The sequence below is a fragment of the Chelonia mydas genome, chromosome 8 (assembly GCF_015237465.2).
Source record: "Chelonia mydas isolate rCheMyd1 chromosome 8, rCheMyd1.pri.v2, whole genome shotgun sequence".
Taxonomy (NCBI): domain Eukaryota; kingdom Metazoa; phylum Chordata; order Testudines; family Cheloniidae; genus Chelonia; species Chelonia mydas.
In genome coordinates this window covers 17,944,458-17,961,620 of record NC_057854.1, presented here as the reverse complement: position 1 = coordinate 17,961,620, position 17,163 = coordinate 17,944,458, and the positions used below count along the sequence as shown (strand labels likewise).

The following is a 17,163-nucleotide window of genomic DNA, read 5'->3' as shown; positions in this document are numbered from 1 at the left end:
CTCGTCCACTTGGCCAGGTAAATCAGTCTGGTTGAGGGCTTCCTACTCCCCAGGAGAACCTGTTAGACCTCCTCCGACCACGTCCACTCCTCCGGGTTCAGCCACGCAGCATCCATGCCGAGGGGTTGCTGGGAGGATCTTCCCAAATATGGTGATCCCCATCTTGGAGACCAATGACAGCAGGCTGGTGACTTCGGTCCCTTGATCAGTCCCAGGATCTGTACCAAACTCTTAGCGATGTGAGGGATTGGTCTTGGTGCTCCTGCGGGGGCGGGATGGGGCGGAAGCCTCAGTGAGTCTGTGCCAGGCTACCAACGAAATATGCCTCGAATCCCGCTGTCAGTGCCCAAGGTCCAGGGACCAAAGAGGGCTCCACTGAGCCTGCCTATTTAGCTCTGAGGTGTGACGGCTTCGGGTGGGCAAGCGGTGGCGGGATGTCCCATGTGATGGGGAACGGTGCTGCTGAGGTCCCAAGGCGGGTTTACCCTGAGACTGGGGTACCGCTGGAGCTGGTGTGGACAGAATTAGAAACGTCAGGATCTCCTGATCTGCCTGTAGGGCTTTGGGCGTCGATGGCACCTGAAGCTGACGGAGGCCTGTACTGCTATCCAGACTCACAGGGAAGGTATGGGATGGGCTGCACCACTCGACTTGAACTGGGCCCTGACTTCCCGAAAGGGGTGTTGAGCTGCCCGGTGCAGGTCTTGGCTTGCCCCGAGCCCTTTCCTTTCCTTGCAGGAAGTAGGAGATCTTCCCCTCACTGTCTTCTTCTGCTTCTTGGCCAGAGCTCTGGAGGGGGTTTGGTGCCAGCTCATGGACGGTGCTGGCAGAGCACTGTGCACCGACACCGCAGTGCTCGGTGCCGCCTCGGACCATTATTCCCGTGCCGCATTGAGTGCCGACTCCACCAGGAGTGTTTGCAGGCAGTTGTCCTGCTCCTTTTTCGACCTGGGTTTGAAGGACTTACGAAGACGACACTTGTCGCTTACGTGCCCTTTGGCCAAGCACCTTAGGCAGCTACTATGTGGATCGCTGATTGGCAAAGGCCATTTGCAACTATTGCAGGGCTTAAAGTCTAGGGACCGGGGCATGCCCCATCCCAAGGCTGAGTCCTGTTTGGGACTAATGAAAACTAAGAACTACTACTAAGGGTAACTAATTCAACTACTAACTATATACAACTATATTACAGGTTTTATAAAGTTCGCAAGAATGGAGAACAAAACACTGCCAGCCGAAGCAGCAGACGTTCCAGCACCATCCCTGGTGGCAAGAAGGAACTGAGGGTTGGGGAAACCAGTGGCGCCCCTTATACCGCGCCATATGGGCACCACTCCAGAGGGTGCCAGAGCCGGACCCCTATGGATACTGCTGCGGGAAAAACTTCCGGCACCGGTGCATGTGGCGAGCACACACCCCTAATATGGAATGGACATGAGCAAGCACTTGAAGCAGCAGTGCTTTACTTTTTAAGCTACATAGAGAGAAAGGGTTGGCTAGGAAATGCCTTTGGTGGGTAGATAAATACACATACACGTCTCCCACAGACTGTAAAAGGCTGTTAAGTATTTTTCATACTTCTAAAGTCCACATTTCAAAAGACTTTAAAGCAATGTAGACAGTAACATACATAAGATGACAGAACAAGGGAAAAAGATTCATTTCGCCACATGGTTTTCTGTTTTGTTTTTGGTCTACATACACACTTATGCTCCTGAAACATGAAAGCAATACCCATGGTAATATACTATTTTGAAGTAAACTGTGTGCTGAAGGTATGAAAGCACACACGTGTGAAGTGTAATATGCATTTGTTTTAATGCATGCATTTCACTATACCAAAGACGTTAACTTTAGTTCAGGAATCTTAATGGTCAGAAATGTACTGACTGCTACATCCACATTACACAATGGACAGATAGGGGAGCAGTGGCCTGCTCCCATATGCACATACCCACACTCCACAGACGAGCTAGCTAGGGATCTATTTACCACAAGATGTGAATTTCAAGTGTTTGAGTAGAGACAATAGGGGGGCTGGACAAATCTATGCACCTGGACATCCATAGAGACTGCAGTGCAGATATACCAGATATGGCAAGTATTATATTCGGGCTTGCAAGGATTACATTTTTAAAATCAGTAAATGTCAATTTCACCATACACACAAACTGATGAAAAAAATATTTTCCTCAACAAAAAAAATTTACAGATTGACAATTAAGAAAAATGCTGCTTGAGAACTTTTTAGAGTAAAAATCTAGTGATGTATACTTTTGAATTAGGCTTGTTCCAAATGGACTAGCAAATGAATAAAAGTAGGTATGATTTGTTGATTTAAGGACATTCACTTCGTATATTTTGACACGGGATGTTGACAATTTCAAAAATTTAAAGCTTTATAAACCATTAAAACAGAATGTCAACTTTTAGTGTCATTAACTGTCTGCCCCTCCATAATTTCCTGCAACTGTGAAAATTAAAAATTGATAAAAAGTGAACAAAAAACCCCAACTTAAAAGTAGATATCCACTGAAATTATAAAAAATAAAAATTTAATTTTGCCAAGCCTAGTTACATTTAGTAATCCAAATCCCAATTTTGGAAAGCAAAATTATATACTTAACTTGTTCTATGATTTTGGGATAGTGATACGACTTATCTGTATTATGGAAATATGAATAAAGACACTCACATCTTCAAGATGCAAGGGGGGGAGGGGGAGGCTTGGGAGAGGAGGCTTGTGCATGAAGTTACTTTAGTGTCTTCCAATGGAGGAACTCAAAGAAACACCAAGTCTTTAATCTGCAGTACAGAATCATGACTACATTTTTTTTCCAGTTTAAGTTAACTATCCAGAGCTGACTTACAGAGAAGTGTTGTAATAATTCATCTTTCTCCTCTTCTACGAAGCCACCGACGGTTAGAGCTTTGGGACGGTGATCTACCACCATATGATTCAATGTGCCTCTTCCTCTCCCACCACGACCTCGTCCTCTTCCTCTGCCCTGAGCAGATATCACCTTTCCTCGACCTACAGGCAAGATACCTAAACGGGCAGCCTGTTAAAAAGAAAGGCACACAGTGGGCAAAGCTATCTTCAGCTTTCAGGGGAGTTGAAAGCTTCATGTAACAGACATGAAGCACTGGGGCAGCACTCCTTACAAACTCACTTCAACCTGTAGTTGACTGAGTTTTTTCCTCAACTCTGTTGTATCTTCTCCAGAAGACAATCTTTTATGAAAGTCCAGTTCTGCATCTAAAAGCTCTTTTTGTGCCTTTAAAAAAAAAATAAAATAAAAAAATGGGGATATTAATACTTATCCTCTTAACACCTTATTCCATTTTGTTTAGCCACAAACTTTAGAAGAATCCCTCAGTATCCATATTCCTCCCTAAGCCCAGTGTTCATGCCCAGTAGAAGAAAATGTTCAACCCTGAAGAGAAAACATTTGAATTCCTGTGTTGAAATACATACGATGCCAAGCTGGTAAAGTTCCTTTGGACAAGCAAACTATGATTTCAGTGATCTCTTCTCAGTTGATCATTGAACTATATGGATCAAGAATAACTTTCAAAAAGCTATTTTCTATTGGAGTTGATGCATTTGCCCATGCTTATACTTATCAGTAGGTATTTCGTTATAAAGATCACAGTGAAGCAATTTTTGATGTTTTCACAGGTATGAAAGGATTTTATTTTATACTAAACACTGCAGGAGGACAATTTTACTCCTTGTGGGAGTGCCAGTTAGTAGTCATTTATATTCCCCCACTAATCTATCTTGGCATTTAAATGCTGGTAGAACTTGCTTTGTCCTTGCACCTAAGGCTTTTGCTTATACCTTTCCAATATGGAAAGTTCAAACAATTCTTAGCAATTAAAAACAGTATCCCTAATGCTTTTAAAATATCTGTATTACTGTAAACACTGTTACAAGTTACTGAATTAGAAAAGTAATCAATACCTTACTGTCTCATTCATGCAGTACAAATCAGCATGTACTGGGTAACGTGACATAGTTCACATACAGGACCCAAAGAACAGGATTGGCAAGAAAAACTAATGATTAAATTAGTCAGTTTGAGTTCTTCTCAGAACTAGTGTGATGCATTTTACTTCAGAAAGCTGACATTCAAGCAATGTCTGTAATCAACTTAAGGTCTGAGATATGCTCAGATTACTATAACAACTAGGTATACCAGTTCCCTGAGTACCAGTGTCCTACAGCGTATTAGCTTTCCGCTTTATTCTATCCCCATGCTTCATTGTCCACTCTGAAAGATGAAGTGAGAAAGTAAACCTGAAGACAGCTATTACCCACTTGCTAAAAATCATAGTAATGATTTATTTCAAAAGTATGTATGTATGTATGCACACACCTCTGTCTTGGACTTCAGTTTTGATGGCGTGGAGGCTACAGATGAAGTTTTCAATTCATCCTTTAATTGAGAGATTTTTCCTGTTAGTTCTTTCAAGGTCTTCATTATTTCTGCCCTCTCCTCTGGTTTCGTGGCCTTATTTTTCTCCAGCTTAGATATCAACATCTATGTATGTTAAAAAAAGACAACTGAGCAAGAAGATACAATTTAGACAGCAACCAAATGGAATAAATTTGGTGCCCACTGGAATCAGAATGCAACAGCTAGAATACATTCCAGACTTACCTTTTGGCATTCTATTTGTTTTTCTAACATCTCCTGCTTCTTTTTTCTCATATCTTGTTGAAGCTTCATTGCCTCCTAAGTGAGAAGGACATATTTTCAGCTATTGGGCATATACAAGTTTCTATGATTAGGAAGAACTAGATTAAACCAGAACTAGAACCACTTTTTCTTGGCTGAGATCTAGAGTAACATTCATTTAGTGCTAGATTTGTCCTGCAGTGACACACAATGCTACACTGGATGGGGGATGGATTCAGTAAGTCTTTCATTGATAAGTTTCTGATTATCCCATATATAGCCAAGAAAGGTCAATAGCAGCAGCTTTTCTAACACTCCTCCTGCCAACTGCTCAGCTGTTATACTTTTTCTTTAAGCTCTAACGAAGATTAAAAGTGTGTGTGCTGCACAAACATAAAGAGGCTCTGATCCTGATTTACTGTATCACAGTAACACCTAAATGCCCCAAGCTAATGCTGCAACATGCACACAAAAACAAGGGATAGCACAGAACACTTAAATGAAAACATGTGTCTCTCCCAATTCCCCTTCATCTTTTTACAAACAACTTTCTCGGTCAAGTAGGGTAATTTAAGTGCCTGAGAACTTTAGAGATAGAGGAAACATTCTCTGATACAGAACACATCAGCCTCACAACAAGAGCATTTCCAGTAAAGACAAAAGAGATAATACACTTAACACCATATGCTCTCTTTACTGCAAGGGGGAACAACTATTGAAAGCCATTTGGCCCACCTAGAAGAGGAAAGTGGCCAAAAGGGCTGCTCCTGACCCTGCTTAGCCACACTGCCTCTTTGCAAGATATCCAAACAGCCCACAGGCTGTACTAAAAAAAAAAAAAAAAAAAAAAAAGTGGGATCATTTTAAGAGTCAACTTGCCCCAGAACTGCTCACTGCTCTATATGAAAAGTTGGAGTTAAAGCTATGTGATGGGGTGTTAGGCTTGGAGGCCCCCTGCTGGAGGCCTCACAGTCCTACCACAATCTAGCCAAAAAAAGAATAGTAGAGGAGAGTCCTCCAAGCTACCTAGAGAGGCTGCAAGGATCAGCCAACCAGGGCCCAGCAGACTCCTATAAAAGGAGCTACAGAGCCAGAGTGAGTTCAGTCTGCTGGCAGGGTCTGGGGGAGCAAGGAAGGTGCTCCTGGCTGGCTGCAGGAGGTGCAAGGGCCAAAGTGAGCAGTTACTGGCAGGGACTCGTGGAACAGGAAAAGTGCTCCTGGCTGGCTGCTGGGACATGAGTAAGATAAGGGCCAGAGGGAAACACAGTAGTTAAAGTGACGTGGCACGCGGCTGCTACTTAGAGGGTCCTTGGGTTGGGACATGGAGTAGTGGGCGAGCCTGGGTCCCCCCCAAACAGCCACTGGGCAAGTGGCTAAGCCCTAAGCTGAAAGAGGCCCAGGGAAGGGCTGCATCTGGAACAGTGTTACCATCACCAGAAGGGGGGCTAAACTGAGACTGATTCTGCTGGAGAGCTGCAGTCAGTGAACCGAGTTCAAGAAAAGTGGCTGAGTTGGAGAGCTGGGGTCACTGCGGACTCAAGGGAAGGCAAAAGTCGCCAGGGAGGAAGCCCTGGTGGCACTGCTCCACTCCAGAGCAGGAACCTTTGCAAGGTAGTCCAACCCCAGTTGAGGGTACCATGATGGGCCCTGTTGGATGGGCTTAGGACTGAGCCAGAGAAGGCTTGAGGGCTTTGAGATAGGCTCTGAAAAACTGTACACCTCAGAAGGCGCGTGTGTGTTTTCACGTACAGACTGTGTGTGACTTGGCCAGAGAGCTCAGTCACTGGAGACCCACCTGACAAGCACAGTGCCTGACAGCGGGCACTGCGAGTGGAGAACGTGAGAAAAAACTGCAGGCACACTGCAGGGGGCATGCTGACATAAGAGGTCATTTCTTTACAAGGATCTTGACTTTTAGAATATCCATCAAACAACATATATACAAGTACCTGTTTCTTTTTAAGGGCCTCTTGAACATCATGGGATTTAGATCCTGTGCCAGGTTTCACAGAGGTCTTTAAGTTTGGGGAATTATACACCATTTTTGTATGGCTTGTAGAAGTAGAAAATGTCTGAAATAATAGAACACTAAAATGAACGAGGTTATTATACCAGAACACAGTTATAAGCACATGAACAAGCTTTAAGAGTAATGCACCCAGTTTGCAACCAAGATAACATGCTTTCTTTTTAGACATTCGGTATTTAGGTGATGCATGACAATTTAATATACAGAGACAAGGTGGGTGAGGTAATATCTTTTATTGGACAAGCTCAAAAACTTGTCTCTTATCAACACAAGTTGGTCCAATAAAAGATACTACTTCACCCACCTTGCCTCTTTAATATCCTGGGAGCAACAAACTACAACTACACTGCAAACTTAATATACATGCATGCATACAGGAATCAACAGCATAATTCTTCCCAGAAGAGTAACACCTGAATGCTTGTCAAAGGCATTTGACAAAAGAAAACCTCTCCCTTCCCTCATCCAAAGTTCTTATTTGGAGAATAATACAGGGAAAGATAAGAGCCAGAGAAGCCATAACAAGGTGATGCTGCCAGTTACACAAACCACAGCAGGATCAAATTTCTCTGCTAACCACTATGGAGACTAAGTGTATTACTTCTGCATTATATACAGGTTAGCATTCACATGCCAACAATATTATGCCTTCTGCTCAGAATTTTAGAAACATGATTCCCTTTAAAAGAACAATAGTTGTTCAGCCTAAACCTTGCACGATTCCTCCTTTCCCACTACAAGCATATCCTTTGGTTACCAGGGCTGTTTTGCACCACAGCATCAGTGCAACTCAATCCGCATTACCCTGAACTGTATGAAGATTGCTATAGAACCATATAAAAAAGTACCTACCCATGCAGATCAGTGCACATGAAATTTACAGGAATAAGAAGTGAAATCTTGTCACTAGGGATCTGACTGACTATACTGAGGGATCAGATTTGTTAGCTAAGCAATACCTTTTGACTATTTTTCTAATCATACCTATATTTTAAACCAAGATTCAAGAATTATTTCCCACAGACATTACTCCAATTTTGCAGATAGGATATTGGAGCTACAGAGATTAAATGACTTGCTGGAGGTCACACAGAACGTTAATGGAACAACCACAAACAGAACCCACAAGTCCTATTTAGTCATCCTCTCATCTAACCAATAGTGAAAGTATTAAATTTTGAGATTCACAGGCATAATCTTTGTCAAACATACCTGAGAATCCTCTGCAGTAGCGCTGGACTGATTTAACAAATGTGCTGCATCTGTCTGGTTTCCACCTGCTGCTCCAAGGCGACGTTTAACTGAAACCTTATTAAGGACATAGGCACCCGATGCCAGTGGTTTAGTTATCACCTGCGTACGAGTACATATAAAAAGGAAAGATTATATAGTTGCATTTTTAAAGCACTATCCACTTTGAAGCATCACTGATCTTCAATGCTCTGACCAGTCTGACAAAGCAGCCTCATTTTGCATGAAGGCAGTATACCTTTGACACATTGCTATGTACCGTTGCAGCTGGAGGTTGGGCAGTCAGCGTTTGTTGTTGAAGATGAAGCTGGTGATGCAGAGATTGTGGTGGTTGCTGCTGGTGATGGTGCAGGTGTTGCTGCAGCAGTGGTGGCTGCTGCTCATTTTCCCTATGCCACAGCACCCTTATAAATCGATTGTTTAAAACTGCCTCTGTGCTGGAAATGGCCTTTCTGGCCTCATCGTTAGTTAAATATTGAATTAGGGCAGCTTCAGGATCATTCTTGAAAGCAACCTAAAACAGAAGTTCAGCATATATAAACAATTGTCACTGATCCATATTTCACAGGAAACAGCACCTGAAACGTCACAAACATTTGTCAAATACAGTTTTACACCAGAAAGGAGGGTGTGGTATTTTTCAAGTATCGATTACACAAAGATGACACTGATCAAGTCAAAGTCAAATGTCCTCTCACGTACTTTACACAGCACAGACGATAGTGTATTTTACTACATACATAAAACCTACCATTGTGCTATCTGCTATCATCACTATTAAACATTCACTATGAAGTGAAACAGGAACAACCATTGCTGCTCCTATCACAGCTGCACTCTGCATCCCCAGTTCTTCCTTTTAAGCTCCTGTGGAAGGGCAGGGTTTGAATCCATACAAGACTAAATATCCACTGTATTAGGCATTTGGGTTACAGAAGCAAGGAGAATTCTGCCCAAAAGGCCAAACAGTCACTACAATGCAAGCCACAAAGGTTTACTCCATTTTTAGGAGAAATGCCTCCTAATTCCATGTGATACATTTGAGGGAAAAAAATGTTTTATTCAATGACCGCATCAAAGACCAATTTTATTTTTCAGTATGAAAAAGGTAATTACATTTTTTAAATACACTATTTTTTAGAGGAAGGTAGATTACTACCAATAGAGCAAGTCATTCTTAACAGAGATAGCTAGATATTTTTAGACTAAAAGTGTCTTTACTCATATCAAACTCAAAACGTAGGTAGATTTTCATAGGTCCCACTTTTTATTCAGTTTTCCTATCAAAGGCCTAAAGGAAGCCAGGCTACTCTCCCAGCCAAACAGTGGGAAACAGATGAATAAGATTTTAGCCATACAACTATAAATATTTTGTTTATATAGTGTTCTTCATTCCAGATAATCCCAAGCACCATCACCTGAATTGCAGTCACTTCTGTTGTGGAAAATGGCAGTAAATTGATATGCAGAGACTTTTGGTGAAAGACGCATGGATAAAGCCCTGACCTTATAAGAAATACTATGGGATCTTCAATTCCCATACAAAAAACAGGAAGGATTTTTGTTTACCAGGTCTCTTCCAAAAATCAAGTGTAGGGTGCTCAGTGAATGTTGGGCTTTCAGACCCAATGCTTAACCCCCTTGCTTCACCCCCAGCTTTGGGAGTTTAAAATGCATCTGTGCAACTAGAAGGTACTGTAATATTTTTAACAGAGTCGAGACAGTAATGCAGAGTGGACCAGGCACAAGAGGCTTCTGATTTAGTCCTTTGCCCTCCCCACTACCTATCCTGATTTCCCAAATGATACAGTATGTTTTTTTTGACAAACTTACTGGAGAGACACATCAGAAAAAAATAATCTTGATTTTACCTGAATGTTAACAATAGTTCCAAATTTGCTGAAGTGTTCATTGAGTTGTGTAATATTATTCAACTCAGGTGGGATTTTTCGAACTTCCAGCTTGGTGTTAGTATACTGATTCTTTTTCAGAAATCCTGGTTTATTCTGGTTATTGGCTTGCCTAGAAAAAGCAGGAGTGAGATAACATTTATGGGAAACATATTGCATACTAACTACTTAATAGCCTACTGTTCATTACTTAGGTTTATCCTTCTATAATAAGGGTAGATGACAAACTCAAGATTTAATGAGACTGTAGTATATGTAGCATTTAACATCTGTATTCTCAAATGGCAAGAGCCTGTTCACTAGGCCCCAGAGTCTTTTGAGAGCCTCTGGCTCAGACAATTATATTCAGAACACTGAAAGAAATCCATTTTACATTACTGATTAGTCAGCTGCATTTAGATAATCTCATCGTCCCTTATGGCCTTATACTCTGATTTGTTAGTTCTTACTTTCCCATCCAGGGTTTCTTTACAGATGGCCCTTCCATGCTACTTGGAGGTCTTTTCCTGTTGTCTGGCTCAAGCACCACTCTGGTTACATTGCTGCTGTTATTTGCAATGGAAATGGGAGTTTCAGTCTGGATGATAATGTTGGCCGCTGGAGGAAAAAGCAGCATATTATTTAAAGTGCTCTAACCGAGACATCCCCAAAATTAGCATTTAAAGTTTAAAAAGCAGGTTTTTGTTTAAAGAAAAGCACAAGTATACACACTACAGATGGGTATGTTCAGCTGTTAATACTAAAAATCAAAGGTTTTGACAAGCTGCTCAATCTTGTTTATGGAATTACTTCAGGGAATGGAAGTAAGTAGCTTAACAATAAGATAAAGTAGTGGAGGGTAAGAGTCTCTCTTAAAAATGACTTTGGACAAGCACCATATTAAAATTAGAGAAACACCCTCAAATTAAACTTCACACTTTAACTTCCGAAGCCTATTTAACTCACTTAAGAAAGTATGGTGCTTCAGCCTATATTTGTGGATATCTGTTCAGACCACAATTCACATTGTTTAGCATGACTTGATTTCTTGGGCTGAAGATCAAGACAGAGGTAAGAGGCTGCAGAAGTGCTGGGGAACTGCAGATCAGAACTGGATGCAATTAAGAGAACTAGGGAGGTTAGGAATATTTGCCTACTGCTTGCTTGCATCCTGCTTAGATGCGGCTATTGCCATTAGTCTTTCACTTCCCACATGCCAAATATTCATTCCCCCAAAAAGAAGCTTGTGGAACTGTACATCATTTTATATGGTTTGTATAAGTACCAGAGACTTCGGTAACACCTAGTTACACTGGTGAGAATGAAGGGCACAGGATGCACAGATTTTTTCATTTTAAATATATAAAAACAGCTTCCAAAGTAAGTGCACCTCTCTTAGCCTTGGAAAACTTGAATAGAAGGGATTGAAACAAATTTGCCTGTAGTGTTCTTGATTTTTCCCATTACTGAAATGCATTCTCAGAGAGCAGTCTCTTAGAGCTTGCGATGTGTTTATGGCATCACAATCCTATGCTATGGAAATGGCATATCAGATTCCACAATAATACTTCACTACTAGATCCCCTGCCCCACCCTCCTCCACCTCCGGGAGCTTCTTTAATGCTGTTCTGGGCCTCAGTTTTTTTTTTTTTTTAAAAAAGCCTTACATGTGTTACGTGCAAGCTGAAGTTTTTTACACATGAGAATTAACCCTTCATTTAGACTACTCCATCTCAACTGAATAAATGCAATAGTTCCACATGCAAAAAAGACATAAGATTTCCATGTATGATAGTCTATTTAAATTAAGATACCTTGTTTAAAATAAGCCAGATCCCCACGTGGCTAAGACCTGCCACAGCAGCTCCTTTGCCACCACCCTCACTTCAGCTGACACAGGGAGTATATGGAGAGAAGATGGTGTGGAAGGACATTCTTGTGCCCCGTTGCCAGAATGAACCTTTGTTACATTAAAGCAGTGTTCAGGCTGCTTATGTTATAATGGGTACGATTTTAGGATTAGGTAGCTTAAAAGCTTTTTGCACTAACAGCTTGTTGCGTGCATTTGAAAATTAGAGGGAAAGTGATTTGTATTATGCACTAGTCTGCATGCTAGCAAATCAGTTTTAAGTAATAAGTTGAGTTTTTTTAAAAACTTTTAGATGATCAAGTTAGCATTCAAAATTATCTTCTACTTTAATAAGAACTTTGACATTTAAAGTGTGTGAAAGTTATGCCCGAACATTAGTTCAAAGGCTCTATTAGTTTCAGCCTGGAACAAAGAAAAACCAAGTGATGACAGACTCAACTCTGCTCATAAGAACAGTTAGAGCAGTGTCAAGATACCTTTCTTACCTCTTGGATTTGTATCCATCTCCCCAGATGTTAGGCCAATCAGATTTGGACGCTGTGTCTGTGTTCTAGTAAAGAACTGTCGGTATTGAGATCTACCAGCACTGGTAATACTAGGTGCTTCTGGGTTATAACCATCTGGGTCATACGTATCTATCAAGAGACAGAAAAAAAATAGGAGGGATTTCTAAATAATTCCAAAATTCCAGGTTAGTTGCCTTGAGGAAGATGATTTGAATGTAACACGTCTGATGTACTACACTGAGCACATAGCCCTTGTCTCAAGGAAAAGAGATTGCAAAATAGCATTCAGCTATATCACCCTGAAGGTCATCTCCCTACCCACCATGACCTGCAAAACCATGCTGAGGTCCAAGAATTAGAGCCTGGTTTGGATGGGGAGAAGAGATGGGAGTAAAATAGGGCACAGAAAATACACAGAGCCTGCAATCTAAAACAATTGAGCAATATTACTGAACTCTGTAGTAAACCCGTGTTCTACTTAGTTTGTCACTGTTGCTAGTTTGAGGTGTGTTAATACTTCAACCTTTTTCATGCTGCTCCTCAATTCAAAAATGAAAAGATTTAAGCCATGTGGGTTATTTTTAATAAATAAGCCAGGCAATAGGGTTTCCTTATGGCACTCTGCACAACAGAGTTCAGCTATATCATCCTGAAAGTCCATCTCCCTACCCACCATGCCCTGCAAAATACATGGGTATCTCCTTTCCTTCCCCTCAGGCACTGGAATATAATTTAGATTTAGTGCAATCTCTTTTCCTTGAGAAAAGGGCTATGTGCTCAGTGTAGTACATAAGACATGTTCTACATTCAAATAATTCTAACACAGCTGAAATATCAGGCAATAATTTGATCAAAAATATTTACCCCCTAAATGAGCCAACAGAATTTAGCTATCTGACTCCAAGACCTGAAAGAAGAGGTTTGTGTAAGCTTGATAGCTTGTCTCTCTCACAAACAGAAGTTGGTCCAATACAAGATATTACCTCACCCACCTTGTCTCTCCAATTAGACATTAAGGATCATAGTAATCAAAAAGGATAAAGTAGGGCTGTTGATTAATCGCAGTTAACTCAAAAAAATCAATCAGGACTAATCCCAGTTTGAATTGCACTGTTATTTAATAAATTTCAATTGGTATTTTATTGTTTATGTTGGATATTTTTCTACATGTTCATATATATTTTATTCTGTTTTGTAATTGAAATCAAAGTGTATTTATTACAAATATTTGCACTGTAAAAATGATAAACAAAAGAAACGGTATTTTTCAACTCACCTCATACAAGTACTGTAGTGCCATCTCTGTTGTGAAAATGAAACTTACAAATGTAGATTTTTTTTGTTACATAACTGTACTCAAAAACAAAACAATGTAAAACTTCAGAGCCATGCGAAACATTCATATGCCCCTTCATGCTTCAGCCACCATTCCAGAGGACATGCTTCAGTGCTGATGACGTTTGTTAAAAAAATGATGCGTTAATTAAATTTGTGATTGAACTACTTGGGAGAGAATTGTATGTCCCCTGCTCTGTTTTACCCGCCTTCTGCCATATATTTCATGAAGTTACATATCAATCTTTAGGGCATCTGGCACATAAATATCTTGCAACACTGGCTACAACTGTGCCATGAGAACACCTGTTCTCACTTTCAGGGGACATTGTAAACCAGAAGCAGGCAGCATTATTTCCTGCAAATATAAACAAACTTGTTTGTCTGAGCGATTGTCTGAACAAGAAGTAGGACTGAGTGGACTTGCAGACTCTAAAATTTCAGTTTAATTTTTGAATGCAGGTTTTTTTTTTTTTTTTTTTTTTTTTTTTACATAATTCTACATTTGTAAGTTCAACTTTCATGATAAAGAGATTGCACTACAGTACTTATATTAGGTGAACTGAAAAATACTGTCTTGTTTTTTTACAGTGCAAATTCTTGTAATCAAAAATAAACATAAAGTGAGCACTGTACACTTTGTATTGTGTTATTGAAATCAATATATTTGAAAATGTAGAAAACATCCAAAAATATTTAAATAAATGGTATTTTATTATTGTTTAACAGGGCAATTTATCTTAGGGCTGATCGCAATTAAGATCCGAGAACACAAGAGGAGCTAGGTTGGAGAAACAGAGCAAGTGTGGGTCCTTTCAAATGCCACATCATGGATGTCTCATTCTGTCAAAAGCGTAAGGAAAAAATCCCACACAAAACCAGGAGTTGGAGGGTTTCCAGAAATTTTACCAAGTAAATACTGCATGGCCTGGAAACGGAATGACTGACTAGAGAGATTCATCTGACACCAAGTATCAAAAATCCACCAAACCAGCCTTCCACATTGTCAAGAGGCCATTGAAGTTTCCCCAATACATACTGTAAGTTTTAAAATGTATTCTTTCAGAAAAAGCAAGAGTGACAAATGCTTGATCTTGGATATTTTTTAAAAGCGGTTTAGATCTGGATTCTGCTGAGGACTTCTGTTAAGCATATGTAAATTGCCCTCTAGTTGCTCCTTTGTTGTATCCCATCTGATTTCAAGGGCACAGTCAGCGAGTATTCCGATGGCAACAGTGAGAATTTAAGAGAATTTATGTAGTGTCAAAGCATCAGTAACATCTGAAGAATTAAGACTGATCAATCAATCATGAAGAAAAACCCTGCAACTGAAGGACAATCATGTGGGGACAATATGGACTGGAAGTATTTGGAGATAAATGAACAACGATTTCAGCAAGGTAACTGAGTAAGCTAAAGCAACACTGCCCTTCAGAACAAGGAAAACAGAAATGCCAATCGACTCTTCATTACAGGCAACAAGTAGTGTAGCACTAAAGATATTGTTGGATTTAAGTTAACCATTTAAGGTTATCCAGTGACCAGACAGATGAAAGCAGTAACTGAATATATTATGTTTTATATAAAACTCTTCATTTTCCATAGTAAAGAGGGACACGTTCATCTTTTGGATAATTACAATGAAGTCACAACATAAACGAAGTCTTATGTTTCTAGCTTGCTTTTCTGGTTCCAACATACTTGGAGGTGCAGTCTATTTTGGTAGCTGCATATATTTATTTTAATAGAAAATTAAAAGATGTTACCATAATCAAGAATAGAAGCCTTAAAACTGGCCAAAAATAAAAATAAGGCTGAGAGAATGACAGAGGGAAAACACCCCCCGCTATTTAGAGGTTTAAGTGTGACACTAGATTACAAGTTGCAGTGTAAATACTGAGGTTTACGCCGATAGTTTCACATTACTAGCTGAGGGATCATCATTCAAATGGAATTTCATCCAGGCATCGTCTCCTTAAAGCAGTGTGACTGTGGCATAGGATCTCTGCATCCTCAGGGAATGTGGAGGATCCTGGGGTGAACTAGATTTATTAGTCTGGTCTAAAACTCTCTCTCCCCCAGCACACGGAGCACTAACCAAGGGAAAGCCACCAGACTGAATGTTTTTGGATTTGTATGCACTGCAAGAAAGTAAAAGTAATCACCATTTATATTATACAACATTAACAGAAGAAGTTTTAACTCTACTTTATCCCAGGCAGATTAAAAGAGACATTTGCTTACGTTCTGATACTGTATACAGTAGGTTCTGGGGTAAAGGAGGAGGTAGTCTTGCTCCCACTGGTGCAAGATTGGGCACGGCACTTGTCCGAGGCTGGTCACGGTTATTCATCAAACTTGACTGTGTTAAAGGTGGTCCTATAATGACATTAAATAGATCAGTGACTTCACAGCCCTACTGACACTGAACAAGTTTGGACTGAACTGTTTGTACTTTTATACTCAACCTTTACTACAACCAAGTTTCTTGAGATTGCAATATTTTCTAGTCTGAGAGCAATAAAAACTTTCTGTATATGAAACGCCATCTGGGTCATTTACTCAATGATATTTTATCAGAAAGAATAAAGCTTTAAACTAAAAGGCACTCTCTCTTCCCCTGGAGACAATAACTGTTATTGTTAGGGCTTACATTTGCTAGAACAGATCCTCCATCACTTCCACCAGGGGAATAAAATCTTGAGAGCAAGATCACAATAGCGCTGTTTAGCCAGCATCAGCTTTCTGGGTGGTGATGGGGAGGGGAGGGGCCGCAAAGCAGTGACCCTCCCCTGGAGCCACAAACACCAGAGGAGCAGACAGCTGGTGTGAGTTCACCATCTTGCTCACGGCAGTGGGGCTCAGACTTCCAGCTTCACCCCTGGAGTGGCGGGTGGCAGGTTCCCGCCATGCGGCAGTGGGCTCTGGCCATGGGCTCTGGCCATGGGCTCTGGCCCCCAGCACTTCGTGCACCACCCCCAGTCCTCGCTGGAGCCTCCGGCCACCCACCCATATACTACATCACCTCCAGCCCCTGCTGACTCCCTACCCACCTCCCCACCCAAGGCTTAATTTGTCTTCTGGCTTGCCAGCGCTGAGTAAGTCTGCTGTGAAAAGTGATATCTGTATGTTTGTTAATATCACTTTTCATGGCCTCCCAGCTAGCTTAACAACACAAAACAAAACAGACAAGTGTATGCAAAGCACCTTATTCTGTTTAGGTCCAGTAAAGGATAGAGACAACCATATGGTATTTTTATTATTGCGCTTGCAAAAAAACCCTTGCATAAATAAATTACTATGATTTGGACAGGTACATGTGCATATATATTACTTAAACTTTAGGAAAAACTATTTTAGGAAAAACTGTCATAGTGGCCACCAGCAAGAGTTGGTGGCCACACTCTGAGGCCACCAAAAATTTTGTTGTGAGAACCTGGGGTTTAGACTACAGGTCTAAAAGAACTGCAAGGATAAGAATTAACCCTTTTGTGGACAGAAGCATTTGTGTGTTCAAGCTCAGAGTTATTTTATTATGTTCTTTTCTACTTACTTAAGTCCAGTACAAAAACTGAGAACAGCTTTGATTTTTTTTATT

At 40.7% G+C, this 17,163-nt stretch overlaps 1 protein-coding gene across 5 annotated transcripts in view; it reads right to left on the bottom strand.

Moving 5' to 3' along the window:
• The window catches only part of RBM27 (RNA binding motif protein 27), a 54,281-nt gene that overhangs the window by 24,259 nt on the left and 12,859 nt on the right, over positions 1-17,163 (bottom strand). For 4 of the 5 annotated variants that reach the window (XR_006292628.1, XR_006292629.1, XR_006292630.1 and 1 more), the window contains exons 8-18: positions 15,810-15,944; positions 12,210-12,359; positions 10,325-10,472; positions 9,837-9,987; positions 8,204-8,479; positions 7,927-8,067; positions 6,635-6,757; positions 4,668-4,742; positions 4,383-4,547; positions 3,174-3,278; positions 2,871-3,062 (exon numbers count right to left, since the gene is read on the bottom strand). Coding sequence is in view for 2 of the 5 variants with exons in the window: in XM_037907932.2 (XP_037763860.1) it covers positions 2,871-3,062; positions 3,174-3,278; positions 4,383-4,547; positions 4,668-4,742; positions 6,635-6,757; positions 7,927-8,067; positions 8,204-8,479; positions 9,837-9,987; positions 10,325-10,472; positions 12,210-12,359; positions 15,810-15,944 (1,661 nt within the window). In the remaining 3 variants the exon portion in view is untranslated. The remainder of the gene's footprint in view (positions 1-2,870; positions 3,063-3,173; positions 3,279-4,382; positions 4,548-4,667; positions 4,743-6,634; positions 6,758-7,926; positions 8,068-8,203; positions 8,480-9,836; positions 9,988-10,324; positions 10,473-12,209; positions 12,360-15,809; positions 15,945-17,163) is intronic. The other variant, XM_037907933.2, reaches the window with a different exon arrangement.